Source organism: Pongo abelii, chromosome 19 (assembly GCF_028885655.2).
Source record: "Pongo abelii isolate AG06213 chromosome 19, NHGRI_mPonAbe1-v2.0_pri, whole genome shotgun sequence".
Lineage (NCBI taxonomy): Eukaryota > Metazoa > Chordata > Mammalia > Primates > Hominidae > Pongo > Pongo abelii.
In genome coordinates, this window is record NC_072004.2 from 73135401 (window position 1) to 73155961 (window position 20561).

The 20561-nt window shown below is 49.8% G+C and overlaps 1 protein-coding gene across 1 annotated transcript; it reads left to right on the top strand.

Moving 5' to 3' along the window:
* Nucleotides 1-3308: 3308 nt before the first annotated feature.
* LOC100445915 (membrane primary amine oxidase-like) lies at nucleotides 3309-10935 on the top strand. The gene is made up of 4 exons (XM_002827494.5): nucleotides 3309-4959; nucleotides 8473-8758; nucleotides 9461-9590; nucleotides 10179-10935. Exons 1-4 carry the CDS (start codon nucleotides 3363-3365, stop codon nucleotides 10452-10454), a joined length of 2289 nt encoding a protein of 762 aa, XP_002827540.3. The 5' UTR covers nucleotides 3309-3362; the 3' UTR covers nucleotides 10455-10935.
* The last annotated feature ends 9626 nt before the right edge of the window (nucleotides 10936-20561 follow it).

Genomic DNA, 20561 nt, shown 5'->3' on the forward strand with positions numbered 1-20561 from the left:
GGACAGTGATCACTGCTGTTAAACTCACTTTCCACTGCCTTGCCAAATCTTGCCAAGGTGGGGACAGAGGAGGGGCCAGGGCATGAGTTCCCCTCTGAGGCTGTCACTTCCCTAAGGCCTTGCTGGGTGGGAGAGTGGGCTCTAGCCATTCTTTCCCTCAACACACACACACACACACACACACACACACACACACTCCCTACTTGTGAATCCCACAAAATTCCCCGAAGATCTGCCCTCACTCTGTAGGGGATCTCTCAAAAACCTTCCTCCTTCCCAAGTTGATCCAGGGAGCTGTCATCTGTAATCCAAGAGCTTAGAGAGGCTGCAGCGGGAAGATTGCTTGAGCCCAGGAATTTGAGGCTACCTGGCTGGCAGGAAATTAAACTCTAGGCATGTTTGTTGAGGGTGCTCATCTTTAGGGTTAGGTAAGACTCTGGAATCCGGGACTTTCGGGGACTGTCAGCTAGTCTTCAGTGGACAGTGATCACTGCTGTTAAACTCACTTTCCACTGCCTTGCCAAATCTTGCCAAGGTGGGGACAGAGGAGGGGCCAGGGCATGAGTTCCCCTCTGAGGCTGTCACTTCCCTAAGGCCTTGCTGGGTGGGAGAGTGGGCTCTAGCCATTCTTTCCCTCAACACACACACACACACACACACACACACACACACACACTCCCTACTTGTGAATCCCACAAAATTCCCCGAAGATCTGCCCTCACTCTGTAGGGGATCTCTCAAAAACCTTCCTCCTTCCCAAGTTGATCCAGGGAGCTGTCATCTGTAATCCAAGAGCTTAGAGAGGCTGCAGCGGGAAGATTGCTTGAGCCCAGGAATTTGAGGCTGCTGTGAGTTATATATGACATCACTGCACTCCATGCACACTAGCCTGGGTGACAGAGTGAGACCATGTCTCAAAAACAAAACAAAACAAAACAAAAAACCCAACTTTTTTTTAAAACAGTTTCTTTCATGAAGAGCTTCTACAGAGCATAAAAACCAGCTCAGCAAGAGAAAATGTGGTTCTTGGTTTCCCTGAGGACAAGAAGGGCTCACATGCCTGGAGGGGGGAGTTATTATATTGAAATTCTGTCCCGCAGGAAAGGGGAACCCTACTTTTCTCACAGCCTTGAAAGGAGCCCCACTACTTCTACAGCTTTAAATAACAAGAGGCCGGGTGTGGTGGCTACGCCTGTAATCCCAGCAGTTTGGGAGGCTGAGGCGGGTGGATCACTTTGGATCAGGAGTTTGAGACCAGCCTGGCCACATGGTGAAACTCCATCTCTACTAAAAATACAAAATTAGTCAGGTGTGGTGACACACGTCTGTAATCCCAGCTAATCGGGAGGCTGAGGCAGGAGAATCGCTTGAACCCGAGAGGTGGAGTTTGCAGTGAGCTGAGATTGAGCCACTGCACTCCAGCCTGGGCGACAGAGCAAGACTCCATCTAAAATAAAATAAAATAAAGATACAAAAATTAGCCAGGTGTGGTGGCATACGCCTGTAATCCCAGCTACTCTGCAGGCTGAGGCAGGAAAATTGCTTGAACCTGGGAGAAGGAGCTTGTAGTGAGCTGAGATTGCACCATTTCACTCCAGCCTGGGCAACAGAGCAAGACTGTCTCAAAAAAAATAAAGTCAAATAAAAGAACAAGAGGCAGGAAAACCAGGCAAGTTTCCTTATCAAAATACAACCAATGGCGTAAACATTTCTGGATAGCCTGACCCTTCTGGTGTTGATTTATCTGGAGGATCCTGGTCTCTGTGTGGTGCTGCCAGTCAAGAGGAATGATGGATATTGTGAAAAACCCAAGGGCAGAGGGGTCGGGGGTGGAGCTAGAGGGGACTAGGAATCAGGTCGTGTTCAGGAGGTGGGGCAGAGTTAAACTTTGACTTTAAATGACCCACATAAGCCTCTGTCCTCCTGTTCCAAATCAAACAACGCACTCAGGGTCAGGATCAATGACCTGGTCTAGGTTTCCAGGTGTCTGTCTCACTGTCTTCCTGCAATGACTACTTTGCTGAAAACATGCGCCACGCAAGTCTTCATGATCTTACCTCCTCTGCCTACTCCCCTCCTCCCCAACTCCCACCAAATAGGCTGATCCTTGGCTGTTCCCTGCTTGTGCTGAGCTGTTTCAGGTTTCTGTGCCTTTGCTGGAATATCCTTCCTCTTCTCTGCCAGGTGAATGCATCATCTTCAAGGTCGGCTCAAACATCTCTTCCTGAGAAGTCTTCCTAGATGTGTCCAGGTTGGAGAGAATTCTTCCCCAGGTACACGAGGGAAGCACATCCCCCTTCTGGAACCCTCAGTCTCTTCCAGTTCCCCTCAGGACCTGGCTGCCCAAGTGACAGTGGCTTTCCACATGTTTGTCACCTGGAAAAGAAGCTGCTCAGCCATTGGCTGTGAAGGACAGAGGTGGCTTCACTCTCCATGTCGGCACCATTTTGGAAAAGGATTTTCAGGTCTGAGATAAGTCCACAGCCAGTTTCCCAGCCCCACCTGACCTCTGCCCTGGCCTATCCCTCAGTCCAGTACAAGGGGAGGCATGAAGGTCTCGGTTATACTCTGGTTCCTGCCCCCACACTCACCCCCACCCCAATGAACCAGGCAGCTTCTAGCTTGTTCTGCACCCTGCATACTCCCCTGCAGTGACTTAGGGCGCTCGGGGCCTCCACAAAGCTGACCTGGCTCAGCCCTTCAGCCCCCCAGCTCCCTACTAGATGCTTTGCTTTCTCATCATTACTCTCAGGCTTCCCTCAGGCTGCTGCTAGGATTCTGGTGGATGGATGGAGACAGGAGAGAGTGGTGGGAGGCAGAGCCTGGAGGATATCAAAAACTAGAGGAGGGAAGGAGGGAATCTGGCTGTGGAGGTGTGGCCAGGTGATTTTCCCTTGCAGCCTTGCAGCCAGGAGAAAAATTCCACCTGGAGGGAAGAGAAAGGAGAGCTGCAGGACAGTCGCCGCCCCCCACTTCCTCTTGAGCCTTGCTAGCTCTTATCTCCAAAACGCACCTCTCTGCCTACTTGGTTCATTGACCCTGACCCTGAGTACGTTGTTTGATTTGGAACAGGAGGACAGAGGCTTACGTGGGTCATTTAAAATCGAAGTTTAACTCTGCCCTACCTCCTGAACACAACCTGATTCCCAGTCCCCTCTAACTCCACCCCCGACCCCTCTGCCCTTGGGGTTTTTCACAATATCCATCATTCCTCTTGACCGGCAGCACCACACAGAGACCAGGACCCTCCAGAGGCTGTGAGAAACATCCTGCACCCAGGTCCTCTCTATCTGTTTATCATTGTCTATTTTGTACTCTGCATTCAGAACCAAGAGACTGAAGACGACCCAGGAGCTTCAGCTATGGCTGTCTTCATTATTTTGTCCCTGTTTAGTGTTCTGGTGACAGGCATGGGTGAAGGCGGGGCTGGGAGTGAGAAAGGAGGTGAGAGGAAATGTAAGCTGAACCAGCTTCCCCATTGCCCCTCCATATCTCCTAGTGCCCAGCCTTGGACACACCCTGGCCAGAGCCAGCTGTTTGCAGACCTGAGCCGAGAGGAGCTGACAGCTGTGATGCGCTTTCTGACCCAGCGGCTGGGGCCAGGGCTGGTGGATGCAGCCCAGGCTCAGCCCTCGGACAACTGCATCTTCTCAGTGGAGCTGCAGCTGCCCCCCAAGGCTGCAGCCCTGGCTCACTTGGACAGGGGGAGCCCCCCACCTGCCCGGGAGGCACTGGCCATCATCTTATTTGGCAGACAACCCCAGCCCAACGTGAGTGAGCTGGTGGTGGGGCCACTGCCTCACCCCTCCTACATGCGGGACGTGACCGTGGAGCGTCATGGAGGCCCCCTGCCCTATCACCGACGCCCCATGTTGTTCCGAGAGTACCTGGACATAGACCAGATGATCTTCGACAGAGAGCTGCCCCAGGCTTCTGGGCTTCTCCACCACTGTTGTTTCTACAAGCGCTGGGGACGGAACCTGGTGACAATGACCACGGCTCCCCGTGGTCTGCAATCAGGGGACCGGGCCACCTGGTTTGGCCTCTACTACAACATCTCAGGGGCTGGATTCTTCTTGCACCCCGTGGGCTTGGAGCTGCTAGTGAACCACAAGGCCCTGGACCCTGCCCACTGGACCATCCAGAAGGTGTTCTATCAAGGCCGCTACTACGACAGCCTGGCCCAGCTGGAGGCCCAGTTTGAGGCTGGCCTGGTGAATGTGGTGCTGATCCCAGACAATGGCACAGGTGGGTCCTGGTCCCTGAAGTCCCCTGTGCCCCCGGGTCCAGCTCCCCCTCTGCAGTTCCATCCCCAGGGCCCCCGCTTCAGTGTCCAGGGAAGTCGAGTGGCCTCCTCACTGTGGACTTTCTCCTTTGGCCTCGGAGCATTCAGTGGCCCAAGGATCTTTGACGTTCGCTTCCAAGGGGAGAGGGTGGCCTATGAAGTCAGTGTCCAGGAGGCCTTGGCCATCTATGGAGGCAATTCTCCTTCTGCTCTACGAAGCCGGTACATAGATAGTGGCTTTGGCTTGGGCCACTTCTCCACGCCCCTGACCCGCGGGGTGGACTGCCCCTACCTGGCCACCTACGTGGACTGGCACTTCCTTTTCGAGTCCCAGGCCCCCAAAACAATACGCGATGCCTTTTGTGTATTTGAACAGAACCAGGGCCTCCCGCTGCGGCGACACCACTCAGATTTCTACTCCCACTACTTTGGGGGCCTTGTGGAAACGGTGCTGGTCGTCAGATCTGTGTCTACTATGCTCAACTATGACTATGTGTGGGATACGGTCTTCCACCCTAACGGGGCCATAGAAGTCAGACTCCACACCACCGGCTACATCAGCTCAGCATTCCCCTTTGGTGCTGCCCAGAGGTATGGGAACAAAGTTTCAGAGCACACCCTGGGCACGGCCCACACCCACAGCGCCCACTTCAAGGTAGACCTGGATGTAGCAGGTAAGGCATGCTGGCAGAGGCAAAGGTGCTGGAGGGATGAGCTGAAGTCTCCATGCCTAGCTTTAAAAGTTTTCGTTGGGCTGGGCGCAGTAGCTCATGCCTGTAAGCCCAGCACTTTGGGAGTCTGAGGCGGGCAGATCATTTGAGGTCAGGAGTTCAAAACCAGCCTGGCCAACATGGCGAAATCCTGTCTGTACTAAAAATACAAAAATTAGCTGGGCATGGGTATGCCCGTAATCCTAGCTACTCAGGAGGCTGAGGCAGGAGAATCACTTGAATCTGGGAGTCAGAGGTTGCAGTGAGCTGAGATTGAGCCACTGCACTCCATCCTGTGTGACAGAACCAGACTTTGTCTCAAAAAAAAAAAGTATTCCATGCTTTAAAAAATTACCTCTGTGATTATAGAATTTATTATATTGTATACTATGTATAAATACGATATACTGATAAAAGTATTTAGATTTCTATATTCAAATGTTATCATAATGTACCTACGTTTTGCCAGTTCTGTTTTTTCACATAACAACATTATTCAAGCAAGCAACAAAAACGTATGAATGCACACTTGTGCCAAGCACCCCACTATGCAATTTAACAAAAGAAACAACATTGTTGCTCTCAGATGGTTTACATTCTTTTTTTCTTATCTTATCTTTTCTTTTTTCTTTTTTGAGACAGGGTCTCACTCTATCACCCAGGCTGGAATGAGGTAGTGTGATCATAGCTCACTGCAATCTCCAACTCCTGGGCTCATGTGATCCTCTCACCTCGATCTCCCAAAATGCTGGGATTACAGGTGTGAACCACAATGCTCAGCCCTTACCATTTTTTGGTGGTGAGAACACTTAAAATCTACTCTTAGCAGTTTTCAAGAATAAACAACATATTGTTATTAACTATAGTCACCATGTTGTACAATAGATCTCTTTGGGGTTTTTGTTGTTGTTTGAAATGGGGTCTTACTCTGTCACCCAGGCTGGAGTGCAATGGTGTGATTACAGCTCACTGCAGCCTCAACTTACTGGGCTCAAGCAATCCTCCCACTTCAGCCTCCTGAGTCGCTGGGACTATGGGCACATGCCACCATGCTCAGCTAATTTAAAATTTTTTTTTATAGAGATGAGGATCTCGCTATGTTTCTCAGGCTGGTCTTGAACTCCTGGGCTCAAGCGATCCTCCCTCCTCTGCCTCCCAAAGTGCTGGGATTACAGGCATGAGCCACCATGCCCAGTCCAATAGATCTCTTGAACTTCTGAAATTTTTTATTCATTGAGCTGCATCTCCCCAACTCCACCCTCCTTAAGGCCCTGATAACCACCATTCTATTTCCTACTGCGATGAGTTCAACTTTTTTTTAGATTCCACATATAAGTGAGATCATATAGTATTGTCCTGCTGTATCTGACTTACTTAATTAACATAATGTCCTCTAGGTTCATCCATGTTGTTGCAATGAGATTTTCTTCTTTTAAGGCTGAATAGTATTTCATTATGTATATATACTACATTTTCTTTATCCTTAAAATTTTTTCCTTATTCCTTATACATTTATTAATTGGAATTTTGCATAAGGAAGAGTTGTCCTTCCTTTTTATTTCAGTTTTCAATTATTTACTCAAATTGTATAGACTCATGGTTTTTTATTGTACTGCAAGGGTTATAACCCAGTACTTCATTTATTTTGTTCCTTATATTTTTCCAACTTTGGCCATTGGGAGATCCTTCAGATTAGTTCCTATGTCCTTTTCACATATCTCCACACGTTTTTGAGCACTTTACTTTTACTTTCTGGCACCCAAAAATGTTTCAATTTCATCTGGCATTTTCCCTGCTCCTACCCTGGAATCAACCTTGTCTCCAAGGAGATCAGGTTCACTTTATTGGAGAATGGTATTTAGAAACCAATATCTGGGCACCAAGTGTGCTCATTATTACTGGGATGTCATTGCTTTTAGGCCCTCTCAGTGGACTTAGCTAGAAAATTTAAGCATATATTCCAACCAACCCATACACACACATCTATCTTTATCTCTGTATTAAATGATGACAACTTTTAAAACACTTGGAACAGTGCCTGACACATAGCGGGCCCTTGAGAAATACTAGGTATTGTTGTGATTAGCCACAGGAGCCTACTTGTGCGTGTGGACCATAAAGAAGTCTTAGTCTGTGGCCAGGCTCAGTGGCTCACGCCTGTAATCCCAGCAGTTTGGGAGACTGAGGCGGGTGGATCTCCTGAGGTCAGGAGATCAAGACCAGCCTGGCCAACATGGCGAAACCCCGTCTCTATTAAAAATACAAAAATTAGCTGGGCATGCTCGTGTGCACTTATAATCCCAGCTACTCAGAGGCTGAGGCAAAATAATTACTTGAACCTGGGAGGCAGAGGTTGCAGTGAGCCAAGATCATGCCACTGTACTCCAGCCTGGGCAACAAGAGCGAAACTCTGTCTCAAAAAAAAAAAAAAAACTCTTAGTCTGCAATTGTCACCTAAGGGTGGAAACACTGGGATATGGAGTAGGGGCAATGAATCTACAAAAGGAAACTAAGGGTTTGCTGAATCAGTCTCTCCTCTCTCCTGGTCTTTGGAAGGTGCAGAGGGAGCTACCAGCATGTTTTGATTTATTGCTCCTTGTCTCAGATCACTTAACTTGACTCCTAATATGGGACCCAGTTAGACTCAAATAAAATCATTCAGACTCCAAAAGTTCAGGAAACAGATTGTGTCTTAAGCCCTGCTCCCTGCTCCCTGCCAAATTTCAAACTGCGAAAGCTACCTCCAAGCCCCAGCAGCATCAGGCCCAGTATTGGTTTTCCTTCCCCATGTCTGCTGTTCCTGTGTTGTGGTGTCTCTCTATGCTGTCTTCCTCTATGTGCTGATGTGTGGGCAGTGTAAGGCCAGACTAAGACCCATGTCCTCAGCACTGCCATGATATTAACCGTGTGTCCTTGCTGACCAACCAAGGTACATTATTGAATGCTCTAAGACTCAGTTGTCCCATCTGTAAAATGGAGACAATGATAGTTCCTCCTTTTTGAGATTGTTGTAAAAGTGAAAGCATGAATACACAGAAGGCACTCGGCATGCTGCCTACATAGCTCCTTTAGGTTCAGTCAATGTGAGGCTTATTTTCATGATAAGGCAGTCCTGGCAATGCCACAGGGCTTCACATGTGAGGGGAAGTCTTCAGGTCAGAGGGAGTGCCACCCTGCCCATTGCCCACGAGATTGTTCCAACCTCAGGTAAACACCCTCCCATGCAGCCCCTCAGAGGGAGGACATTGGTGGAGGCCCAGTCGCAAGGCATCTGGGATTATTACCAGAGAAGACAGTAGGGAGAAAGACCTCCTCCAAATCCCTGGACTGGGACTATCTTGGGGAGAGGGAAGAGAAGCAGGGGCACACTCAGTTCTGAGCTGCTCTTTGGCCCCTACTCTGAAGCCAGGTGGGGGCAGAGTCCAGAGGGGCCAGGGCAATTGCATGACAGGCCCTCCCTGATCCCACCCTGAGCAGGACTAGAGAACTGGGTCTGGGCCGAGGATATGGCCTTTGTCCCCACGGCTGTGCCCTGGAGCCCTGAGCACCAGATGCAGAGGATGGAGGTGACCCGGAAGCTGCTGGAGACGGAGGAGCAGGCCACCTTCCCCATGGGAGGCGCCACCCCTCGCTACCTGTACCTGGCCAGCAACCACAGCAACAAGTGGGGTCACCCCCGGGGCTACCGCATCCAGATTCGCAGCTTTTCTGGGGAGCCACTGCCCCAGAACAGCTCCATGGAGAGAGTCTTCGGCTGGGGGAGGTGAGTGGTCGGTGGCCAGGAGGGAGTGGGGCAGGTAGAATGTATGAAGGGCTCCACACTGCTCCACCTCCCACAGGTACACACAAACACACACACACATTTCTGTGGCCACAATCTGTAGCCACTCAAAACAAAGCCTAATGGGTGAGTGGAGGAATGCTGAGATATGAGGCATTGAAGCAAATCTAGGAAAATGTTAATGGTAGACGCTAGACTTGAGTATGTGGATGTTCACTATACAATTCTTCCAATTTTTCTGTATGTTTAAAATGTTCACATTAAAGGTTGGAGGAAAAAAACAGTGAGATGGGAACACAGATCAGAGGGAGGATTCCCTGAAATCTAGGTATTTGAGATACTGAACTTGACCTAGGATGGGAAACAGGCCATGTCCGTATGTATGGTTCCAAGGCCCAGGCTCAACATCATGCTCTGATCCAGATGGATGGATGAGCAACATTCCTACCTGAAGTCTGGTGGGCCAGTTGATGTTTAAGGTACAGGACAGTGGACAAGTGGGGGAACTCTGCAGAGGAGAGAGAGAGAGACAGAGACAGGCAAGGAGAACTGGACAAAGAATGATGCAGAGGCTCAATACTCCAAGACTTTGGGGCTCATTTCCCCGTTGTGTTCACTCTTCAGTGTAGTTTCAGGCAGTGGGACAGTTGATGAACTTGTAGGTCTAATAAAAAACTCCTGTAGGTACCAGCTGGCGGTAACCCAGCGGAAGGAGGAGGAACCTAGTAGCACCAGCATCTACAATTTGAATGACCCTTGGACACCCACTGTGGACTTCACTGACTTCATCAACAATGAGACCATTGCAGGGCAGGTTAGTTGCACGGAGGGGTGAGCAGGCAGCTGGGGAGGAGGGGAGGAGTCAGGGGGACAAGATGAGCCACTTCACTGCCTCAGGAGCCAGATTCCTCAGGGATCTTCAGAAACCACTAAGAATGAAACTTTGGCTGGGTGCAGTGGCTCATGCCTATAATCCCAGCACTTTAGGAGGCTGAGGCAGGTGGATATCTTGAGCTCAGGAGTTCGAGACCAGCCTGGCCAACATGGTGAAACTCCATGTCTACTAAAAATACAAAAATGAGCAGAGCGTGGTGGCACGTGCCTGTAATTCCAGCTATTCGGGTGCCTGAGGCTTGAACCCAGGAGGTGTGATTGCAATGAGTCGAGATCACACCACTGCACTCCAGCCTAGGTGACAGAGCGAGACTCTGTCTCAAAAAAAAAAAAAAAAAAAAAAAAAGAAAGAAAGAAAGAAAGAAACTTTATGATTTCACATTTTTCCTGAGGAACTAAGAACATATAGGTGGGTGAGCTGACTCCCTATCTGCAACATCACTGTGGGAGGCAGGGCACATCCTCAGCAAAGCCAGACCTCGTGATCCTCTTTCTTCTCCCTTACTAGGACTTGGTGGCCTGGGTGACAGCTGGTTTTCTGCATATCCCACATGCAGAGGACATTCCTAACACGGTGACTGTGGGGAACGGCGTGGGCTTCTTCCTCCGACCCTACAACTTCTTTGACGAAGACCCCTCCTTCTACTCTGCTGACTCCATCCACTTCCGAGGGGACCAGGATGCTGGGGCCTGTGAGGTCAACCCCCTGGCTTGCCTGCCCCAGGCTGCTGCCTGTGCCCCCGACCTCCCTGCCTTCTCCCACGGGGGCTTCTCTCGCAACTAGGCAGTCCTGGGATGGGGCATGTGGCCAAGGGCTCCAGGGCCAGGGTGTGAGGGATGAGGAGCAGCTGGGCATTGGGCCGGCAGCCTGGTTCCCTCTTCCCTGTGCCAGGACTCTCTTCCCTCCACTGCCCTCCCTCGCATCCCCCTCTGAGCCAGGAGCCTCCTGACCCTGTGATGCCTGACACAGGGGATAGTCAGCTTTGTGGATGCCAGCTGTGCTGAGTTCCCATCCAGAGAGGTGAGGTATGGCCCAGCCTGGAGCCTGGAGCTGTGGCCAAGCATTTCCCCAGACCACTCCTGGTTTTCTTAACAGTTTGTTTTTTTTTAATGAGACATAATTCACATACCATAAAATTCATCCCTTTAAAGTATACAATTTCAGCCGGGTGCAGTGGCTCACGCCTGTAATCCTAGCACTTTGGGAGGCCAAGGCAGGTGGATCACGAGTTCAGGAGATCAAGACCATCCTGGCTAACATGGTGAAACCCCGTCTCTACTAAAAATACAAAAACAAAATTAGCCGGGTGTGGTGGTGGGTGCCTCTAGTCCCAGCTACTCGGGAGGCTGAAGCAGGAGAATGGCGTGAACCCAGGAGGCACAGGTTGCAGTGAGCCGAGATCGCGCCACTGCACTCCAGCCTGGGCGAGAGAGTGAGACTTCGTCTCAAAATACAATAAAATAAAATAAAACAAAGTATACAATTTCATGATTTTTTTTTTTTTTTTTTGAGACAGAGTTTCGCTTTTGTTGCCTAGGCTGGAGTGCAATGGTGCGTTCTCGAGGCTTACTGCAACCTCTGCCTCCTCAGTTCAAGTGATTCTCCTGCCTCAGCCTCCCGAGTAGCTAAGATTACAGGTGCCCACCACCACGCCTGGCTAATTTATTGTTTTTTGTTTTTTTTTTTATTTTTAGTAGAGATGGGGTTTCACCATGTTGGCCAGGCTGGTCTCAAACTCCTGACCTCAGGTGATCCACCTGCCTCGGCCTCCCAAAGTGCTGGGATTACAGGCATGAGCCACTGTGCCTGGCCCAATTTCATGTTTTTTAGTATATCCACAAAGTTTTGCAACCATTGCCACTAATTCCAGAACATTTTTGTCACCCCAGAAGGAAACCCTGTATGTGTTAGCAGTCACTTTCTATTTTCCCCCCAATCCCTCTCCTTTTCTAGATAACCACTTCCCTACTTTCTGTCCCACTGGGCTTGCCTGTATTCTGGTCATTTGCATGAAAAGATTCAGACAATACGTTGTCTTCTGTGATTGGCTTCTTTCACTTAGCGTAATGTTTGTGAGATACATCCATGTTGTAGTGTATGTCAGTGCCTCGCTTCTTTATGGTTAAATGATATCTCATTGTATCAATATATCTCATTGTGATTATCCATTCATCCGTTGGTGGGTATTTGAGTTGTTTCCACTTTTTTGGTTATTATAGATAATGCTGCTATAAACGTTCATGCACAAGTTTTCGTGTGGATATGTGTTTCACTTCTCTTGGGTATATGCCTAGGAGTAGAATTTCTGGGTTATGCGGTAATTCTATGTTTAGCCTTTTGGGAAACTGCCAGATTGTTTTCCAAAGTGACTATACTTTTTTCCTTCTTTTAAAATTGTATAAAATATACGTAACATAAAATTTGCCACCTTGGCCCAGGCGAGTGGCCCACGCCTGTAATCCCAGCACTTTGGGAGACTGAGGCAGGCGGATCAACTGAGGTTGGGAGACTGAGACCAGCCTGGCCAATGTGGTGAAACCCCATCTCTACTAAAAATACAAAATTAGCTGGGTACAGTGGCATGCGCCTGTAATCCCAGCTACTCAGGAAGCTAAGGCAGGAGAATCACTTGAACCCGAGAGGCAGAGGTTGCAGTGAGCCCAGATTGCGCCATTGCACTCCAGCCTGGGCAAAAATAGCAAAACTCAGTCTCAAAAAAAAAAAAAAAAAAATTAGCCACTTTAACCATTTTTAGGTGAGAGTTTGGTGGCATTCAGTAAATTCGGAAGCTCTTTTGGGCCACCTTAGCTCTCCTCTGTCCTGTTTTGTTTTTTTTTTGTTTTTTTTTTTGTTTTTTAAGATAGATTCTCACTCTTGTTGCTCAGGCTGGAGTGCAGTGGCGCGATCTCGGCTCACTGCAATCTCTGCCACTCAGGTTCAGGCGATTCTCCTGCCTCAGTCTCCCAGGTAGCTGGGATTACAGGTGCCCGCCACCACGCCTGGCTAATTTTTATATTTTTAGGGGAGATGGAGTTTCATCATGTTGGCCAGGCTGGTCTCGAACTCCTAACCTCAAATGATCCACCTGCCTTGGCCTCCCAAAGTGTTGGGATTACAGGCGTGAGCAACCATGCCTGGCCTGCCCTGGGTCTTAAAGGTGAATAGGGAGCCTCTAGAGACCAGACTGTTCTCCCAAAGCCCCAGAGCAGGTTCCCCAGTAGATGTGCATCTCAGTTTTGGGCCTTGGACAGCAGGTCCTTCTCTCTGTCTGTTCCCTCTCATGCTGACAAAGTCCTCCTCCTCTCAGTTTTCCTGCTACTTCAGCTTCTATTCCCTGCTGGTTTTTGTTTTTTGTTTTTTGTTTGAGATGGAGTCTCTCTCTGTCACCCAGGCTGAAGTGCAGTGGCGTGATCCCGGCTCACTGCAACTTCCACCTCCCAGGTTCAAGTGATTCTCCAGCCTCAGCCTCCCAAGTAGCTGGGACTACAGGCGTGCACCATCATGTCGGGCTAATTTTTGTATTTTTTGGTACAGACAGGGTTTTGCCATTTGGCCAGCTGGTCTCACACTCCTGACCTCAAGTGATCCTCCGGCCTCGGCCTCCCAAAGTGCTGGGATTACAGGTGTGAGCCGCTGCGCCTGGCCTGTTCCCTGCTGTTTCTAGCGGAGGTCCTGTGGGAGTGTTCCTGCTGCCTCAGGTCTTGTAGTTCCTTCCTGCATTCCTTACTTCTGGTGTCTTCCTCTGCCCCTGGGCTGCCTTGGATCTGCAGGGACCGTCTTGTTTGAAGAAGGACAATGCTTGGTTATCTCCTTCTGGGGGACCTATGTCTCTGAACAGCTTTCTTCATCTTGTCTCTCTGCCTTTCATTGTCATCAAAAAATGTTTCCCCTGTCATCTTGTCATCTGCCTATACTGACAAATAATCCTCTTACAAGTTCCTGCCATTTACACAGGCCATGCGGAATATGCATTTGTGAGGGGGAAGGATGGTCAAGTGTCAGCAGCAGCCCAGGCGGTTTGTGGGTGGAAGGATGAAAAAGATGAAGGGTCATCTGATCCCAGGGCCCTGGTGACAGTAGCCTCTGTTACTCCGCAGCAGCCAGCGTAGGTGACCAGAAAGTCACTGAGGGTAGGCACTAAAAAGCCTCAGGAGTGGCCAGGTGCAGTGGCTCACACCTGTAATGCCAGCACTTTGGGAGGCTGAGGTGGGCAGATCACCAGGTCGGGAGTTCAAGACCAGCCTGACCAGGGCTGCCCCTCATGGGCTGTGGACTTTGGACTTTGGATAGGCATAAATAAGAACCGGGACAATTCCCAGGAGGGGATTTGGGGGTGGGAGTAAAGTGGGGAGGAGGTAGGGCTCAAACACCAAGCTTTCTCAGGGTGTGTCAAGGCAAGAGAAACTTACGCAGTATGCGGCGTCCACACCTCTGCTCCCTCAGTGTCTTTTCTGGGAGTGAGATCAAGAAGAGAGGGGGTCCCGTCCCAGCAGATGGTGAAACTCCGTCTGTAGCAAAAATACCAAAGTAGCCGGGCGTGGTGGTGCGTGCCTGTAATCCCAGCTACTCAGGAGGCTGAGGCGGGAGAATTGCTTGAGCCTGGGAGGCGGAGGTTGCTGTGAGCCGAGATCGCACCACTGCACCCCAGCCTGGGGGCAACAGAGCGAGGCTCCGTCTCAAAAAAAGAAAAAAAAAAAGTCTCAAGAGCTCTGGCAGCCAGGTGGGGAGGTGACCAATCAGGAGTGGGCATGCAAATGAGCCACGTGCCTCCCAGCGGGGGACCGGAGGCCAGGTCAGGGCAACAGCCTCCAGGGCTGCCCATCATGGGCTGTGGACTTTGGATAGGCATAAATAAGAACCGGGACAATTCCCAGGAGGGGATTTGGGGGTGGGAGTAAGGTGGCGGGGAGGTAGGGCTCAAACGCCAAGCTTTCTCAGGTGTGTCAAGGCAAGAGAAACTTATGCAGTATGTGGCGTCCACACCTCTGCTCCATCAGTGTCTTTTCTGGGAGTGAGATCAAGAAGAGAGGGGGGGTCCCGTCTCAGAAGGAAGCCCAGGCTGCCCACCCAGTCTGAGGGGATGGCACTGACTGGGCAGGATCTGGCAAGAGGGGAGTTCAGGGTGCAGATTTGGGTCCAATTCAGCCTGTGACCAGAAGAGGGATCATAAACTGGGATCCCAGATCACATGGAATCCTGTGGTTCCCTTGAGAACTGCCTGGACCCCCAGGTCGACCATATGGGCTGGAAAGGAAGTAAGTTCTGGCAAAGGGACCTTCATACAAGGACTAAAGCCGTGGGAACCACACTGCAATTCATGACTTTCAGCGTATCTTGAAAGCACTTAGATGGGGAAGGTTTGGAAAGGCAGAACTGCTGCTGCCGCTGCTGCTGCCTCTTCTTTCCATTTTGTGTCTCAGCTCAAAGATAGAGCTTCTCTTTACCCTCTCAGCCCAGATGAATATCTTGTTTTGCCTTTCTTGCATTTTTTTTTGTTTAAAGAAATTTGGAGGCTGAATTGGGAGGATCACTTGACCCCAGAAGGTCGAGGCTGCAGTGAGCCATGATTGCGCCACCGCACTCCAGCCTGGGCAACAGAGTGAGACCCCGTCTCAAAAAAAAAGGGGGGTGGGGCATAATAATGGAAATGCTCTGCCTTGCCCTGAAAATGAATGCTGTAGAGAGCCAGGGCTGCCACTCTTGGCTGCTCCACAGGTTGCTTCTCCAGATGCAGAGATGGGGAGAAGGGACCTGTGGCCCCAGGCTGAGGTCTGTGAGGGGCCTGCTGCTGTGGCTCACCTGCTGACCAAGGAGGATGCCATACGGCCCCCCACTGGGATCTGAGGGCACAACCCAAGCCACCCTGAAGGGGTGTGTGCACAAGGAGCTCTCAGGAGAAGCCCCCAAGGTGGCCTGTTGGAAGGCTCTGATGGGAACATTTCCTTCCACCTTCAAGAAAGAAGCAATGTGACCCTGAAGAATGCAGCCCAGAGAGATCCAAAGGGTCAGAGGCTCTGTGGCAAATCTGGTAAGCTTCCTGGGGGTGCCACAGACTCATCTCCACCTTGCCCTGTGGTCTGGCCCCGCCTCCTGGTGGAGCCTGCCCCGTCCCCACCCTGACACTTGACCTGTGGCTGACAGTGGGCCACCTCTGCTCCACTCAGGCTCTGTGGCCGGGGAGTCTGCAGCTTCTCTGGCATTCCTCCTCCCCGTCTGGGTCCTGTGATGGAAACAGTCTCATTCAGCTGCCCCAGAGACTCACAAGTCCTTTACTCATTCAGCAAGTATTTTCCAGTCCCTGCCATGTTTTGGGCCCCTGTTAATTCTATAGTAATATTTGTTGTGGTAAATAAAATTGCCTTCATAGTGATGTCATGGTGGAGGGAGGAACACTTGGAGGAAGAGGCTGTCTCTGAGCCCACAGAGCTCCCACTGCTATTTCTAAGAGGCCAGCAATACATCTTTGCATTTCAGAAAACTGGGTCTATTCAAGAAATAAAGATGGATGGAGGTCAAAATGGGAATGGATTTGGAGAACAGAGTGGGGGTGGGGATGGAGTAGGATGGAAGTGAGAGAGAGGTGGAGAGGGAATAGGGGGTAGGTTGGTGATGGGGAGGGGACAGGATAAGGAACAGGATGAGGAAGGGGGAAGGTGGAGTTGGAGTGGAGATGAGGATCAAAGTGAGGAGGGCTGGGTCATCCTCTGGCCTGTCCTACCATGCCACACGGATGCAAAGAAAACTTCTTTCACTCATTGAACGTTTCTGGGACTCTTCCAGAATGCCAGACTTGCATTGGTACGAAAAAATGACTCTCTTCATACTTGCCTTCAAAGAGCTCAGAGTCTGGGCTGCAGAGAGGTCTTTTTATGAACAAAAACACTGGCCGGGCGCAGTGGCTCACACCTATAATTTCAGCACTTTGGGAGGCGAAGGCGGGTGGATCACATGAGGTCAGGAGTTTGAGACCAGCCTGGCCAACATGGTGAAACTCTGTCTCTACTAAAAATACAAAAAGTATCCAGGTTTGGTAACGCATGCCTGTAATCCCAGCTACTTGGAGGGTGAGGCAGGAAAATCGCTTGAACCTGGGAGGCAGAGGTTGCAGTGAGTTGAGATCACACCAGTGCACTCCAGCCTGGGTGGCAGAGCGAGACTCTGTCTAAAAACAAACAAACAAAAAAACAAAAACACTGAGATAAGAGCTATGAGCAGGGCGCAGTGGCTCACGCCTATAATCCCAGCACTTTGGGAGGCTGAGGTGGGCGGATCACCTGAGGTCGGGAGTTTGAGACCAGCTTGACCAACATGGAGAAACCCCGTCTCTACTAAAAATACAAAATTAGCTGGGTGTGGTGGTGCATGCCTGTAATCCCAGCTACTTGGGAGGCTGAGGCAGGAGAATCACTCAAACCCAGGAGGCGGACGTTGTGATGACCCGAGATCATACCATTGCACTCCAGCCTGGGCAACAAGAGTGAAACTCTGTCTAAAAAAAAAAGGAGCTATGACAGACAAGTGGTACACAGAATGAAGAGTCATCTATCCCTGGTGGGAGTCTGGGAGGACTTCAGAGAGGAGGTGATGGTTATGTGTGTTTAATTGGATTCATTTATTTAATTCAATTAGTAATACATTCATATGTTCAAAATCCTAAAGGCACAAAAGAACTTGTGTCTGGTCATGGTTGCATAATTCTGTGAATGTACCAAACACCATGGAAACCATTGAATTATGTACTTTAAATGGGAGAATGATACAGTATGTGACTTACAGCTCAATAAAATTGTATTTCAGAAAATGGTTTATGTCTCCATCCCACATCTGATTCTAGTCCCTCCCTGAAGTCAAGTAATATGGTGAGTTTCTTCTGTATCTTTTTCTGTGGGAGGCGGGGAGTGACATCTGAAGTGGTGAATGAACTGAATTTAGACAAGTAGTGGACTGCGGAACACAGTGTTCTGGCAGTGACAGAGGTACGAAGGCTCGTGGTTCTGTGAATGCCCCAGTGGCTGGAGCATGGGGTGAGGGTGGCAGAATGGCAAAGGCTGATTGGGGGTGGGGTGAGCAGAGGCTTGGAGGCCATGCAAGGCAGTGTGTACTTTATCTGTAAGCAGTGATGATCCAGAACTTTAAGCTGCATGAAAAACAATGTGACAATAATTTAAAAACACCCAAGTCTCCCTCCAATATCCCATTGTCATTCATCTAAGTGAAACTGCAGTTCTTGTCTCTATGCACTCGTGTTTACCTAGTTAGGTAAGTACAGTCTAAATACACTTTTGTATTCTACTTTTTCCAGGTAATATTAATCATAAGCATCTTTATAGGTTGTCATGTAATACTCAAATGGATTTTTTTTTTTTTTTTTTTTGAGATGAAGTCTCGCTCTGTTGCCCAGGCTGGAGTGCAGTGGCACAATCTCAGCTCACTGCAAACTCCGCCTCCTGGGTTCAAGCGATTCTCCTGCCTCAGCCTCCTGAGTAGCTGGGATTACAGGCGCCCGCCATCGCGCCTGGCTAATTTCTGTATTTTTAGTAGAGACGGGGTTTCGTCATGTTGGCCAGGTTGTCTCAAACTCCTGACCTCAGGTAATCCACCCGCCTAGGCCTCTCAAAGTGCTAGGATTACAGGCATGAGCCACTGCACCCGGCCAAATGGATGGTTTTTAAAGGATAAAAGGTACTCTGTCAAGTTGATAGTAAACAAATCATTCCCCGTTGGGCAATTGGGTTGGTTCCAATTTGCTATCAAGTGGAAGAATGACCCAGTTGGATCTTGGCTTTGGACAATGGCTTTTACATGGCCAACTCACAGGCTCAGAGCTAAAAGCGATTCAGGGAGTTATCTGGGTTCATCCTTAGGGTTTCTGTGGCCGTGAGTAAGGACCCCATCTGAACCCATTTCTTCATCTGGAAAGTGATAATGTATTTAAATCACTCAAAAGCTTTTTAGGCCTTGGTAGATTGCTCTGACACTGGAAGGTCCATCCACAGCCTACCTGTTATGCATCAAAGGAACTATCTGAAGACACTGGAATCTTAGCCAGGCAGGGCGACTCATGCCTGTAATCCCAGCACTTTGGGAGGCTGGGGCAGGAGGATCGCTTGAGGCCAGGAGTTCAAGGTCAGCCTGAGCAACAGAGTGAGATTCTGTCTCTACAAAAAATTATTAAAATTAGCCGACCATGGTGGCACATGCTTATAGTTCTAGCTACTTGGGAAGCTTGAGGTAGGAGGATCAAGTACAAGCCCAGGAGTCCGAGGCTGCAGTGAGCTATTCTTATACCACCGCACCCCAGCCTGGGTGACAGAGTAAGGCCTTGTCTAAAAAGAAAAAGACATAAGACTTTGAGGTCCAGATGCTCTCTCCATATTCTGGCCTAGAAAAATGTCCCCATCACCCTCTTGCCTTCCTTGGTCAGATGGCAAATGAGTGTCTGGGGCAGATGCACTCTGGAGGCTCAAGAGGAAACATTCGGGGCTGCCTGCAGCAGTGCTGAGGCTGCAGTTTAATTTTCTTTGACATCAGTGGTAGAATTTGTCCACTAGGGGCCGGGCGCAGTGGCTCACACCTGTAATCCTAGCACTTTGGGAGGCCGACGTGGGTGGATCACCTGAGGTCAAGAGTTCGAGACCAGCCTGGCCAACATGATGAAATCCTGTCTCTACTAAAAATACAAAAAATTAGCTGGGTGTGGTAGCAGGTGCCTGTAATCCCAGCTACTCAGGAGGCTGAGGCAGGAGAATCGCTTGAATCCAGGAGGCAGAGGTTGCAGTGAGCTGAGATTGCACCATTGTACTCCAGCCTGGGCAACAAGAGCAAAATTCCGTCTCAAAAAAAAAAATAAATAAATAATAGAATTTGTCCACTAGGTACTGTGCTAGGTGCTTGTGGGGGAGACAGTGGGTCCCAGACAGACAGACATGGCCCCCTGACTGGCTTGGCCCAGGGGAGATGTTGCTGGAACAAGAAAACCTCTCTGATGGTTCTTGGAAGTGGGAGCTGGCCCGAGGCCCTCCATCTGCCCCTCATCTCCCTCTCAGAGGCTGTTGCTTCTTCACTCAGACTCTCTGGCCCCAGCTTCCCTGTAGCTGCCACAGAGACCTCATCATATGAAGGGAAAGAGGCTGTAGCATTCTCAGTAGGGCCCGGGTCTCAAACACCTCCATGCTGCATGTCTCTTATACCATTTTTTTTTTGAGACGGAGTTTTGCTCTGTTGCCCAGACTGGAGTGCAAGTGCCATGATCTCAGCTCATTGCAACCTCTGTTCCCGGGCTTAAGCGATTCTTGAGCCTCAGTCTCCCAAGTGGCTGGGACTACAGGCACGCGCCACCATCCCCAGCAAATTTTTGTATTTTTAGTAGAAATGGGGTTTTGCCATGTTGCCCAGGCTGGTCTCAAACTCCTGAGCTCAGGCATTCCATCTGTCTTGGCCTCCCAAAGTGCTAGGATTACAGGCATGAGCCATAGTACCCGGCCCCTTATGCCTCTTAACTTTACATCTCTGGGTCAGAATATGATGGGGAACTCTCCCTTTCTTGAGGACCTCCAAGGAATGTGATGTCTGTCATTCCCAATTCTCCTATTGAGAAGGAAAAGCCAGTACAGGACAGAATACTCTGGGCCAGATTATTTCCATTTTTGTTTCACTTAATCCGCATAACAACCTTGAAAGGCAGATGTTAATTATACCCATTTCACAGATGCAGAAACTACAATTCAGAGAGATTAGGAAACGTGCCCACAGTCATCTGGCTGCTAAAAGGTGGGGCTGGGAATGAACCCAGATCTTTGCAGAATTACACCTCACGGCCTTCCCTGGGCCATGGCTCTTTTTCCACTGCCTGGTAGGCCTGTTTGAAGAATTAAACAAGGTATCAGACTC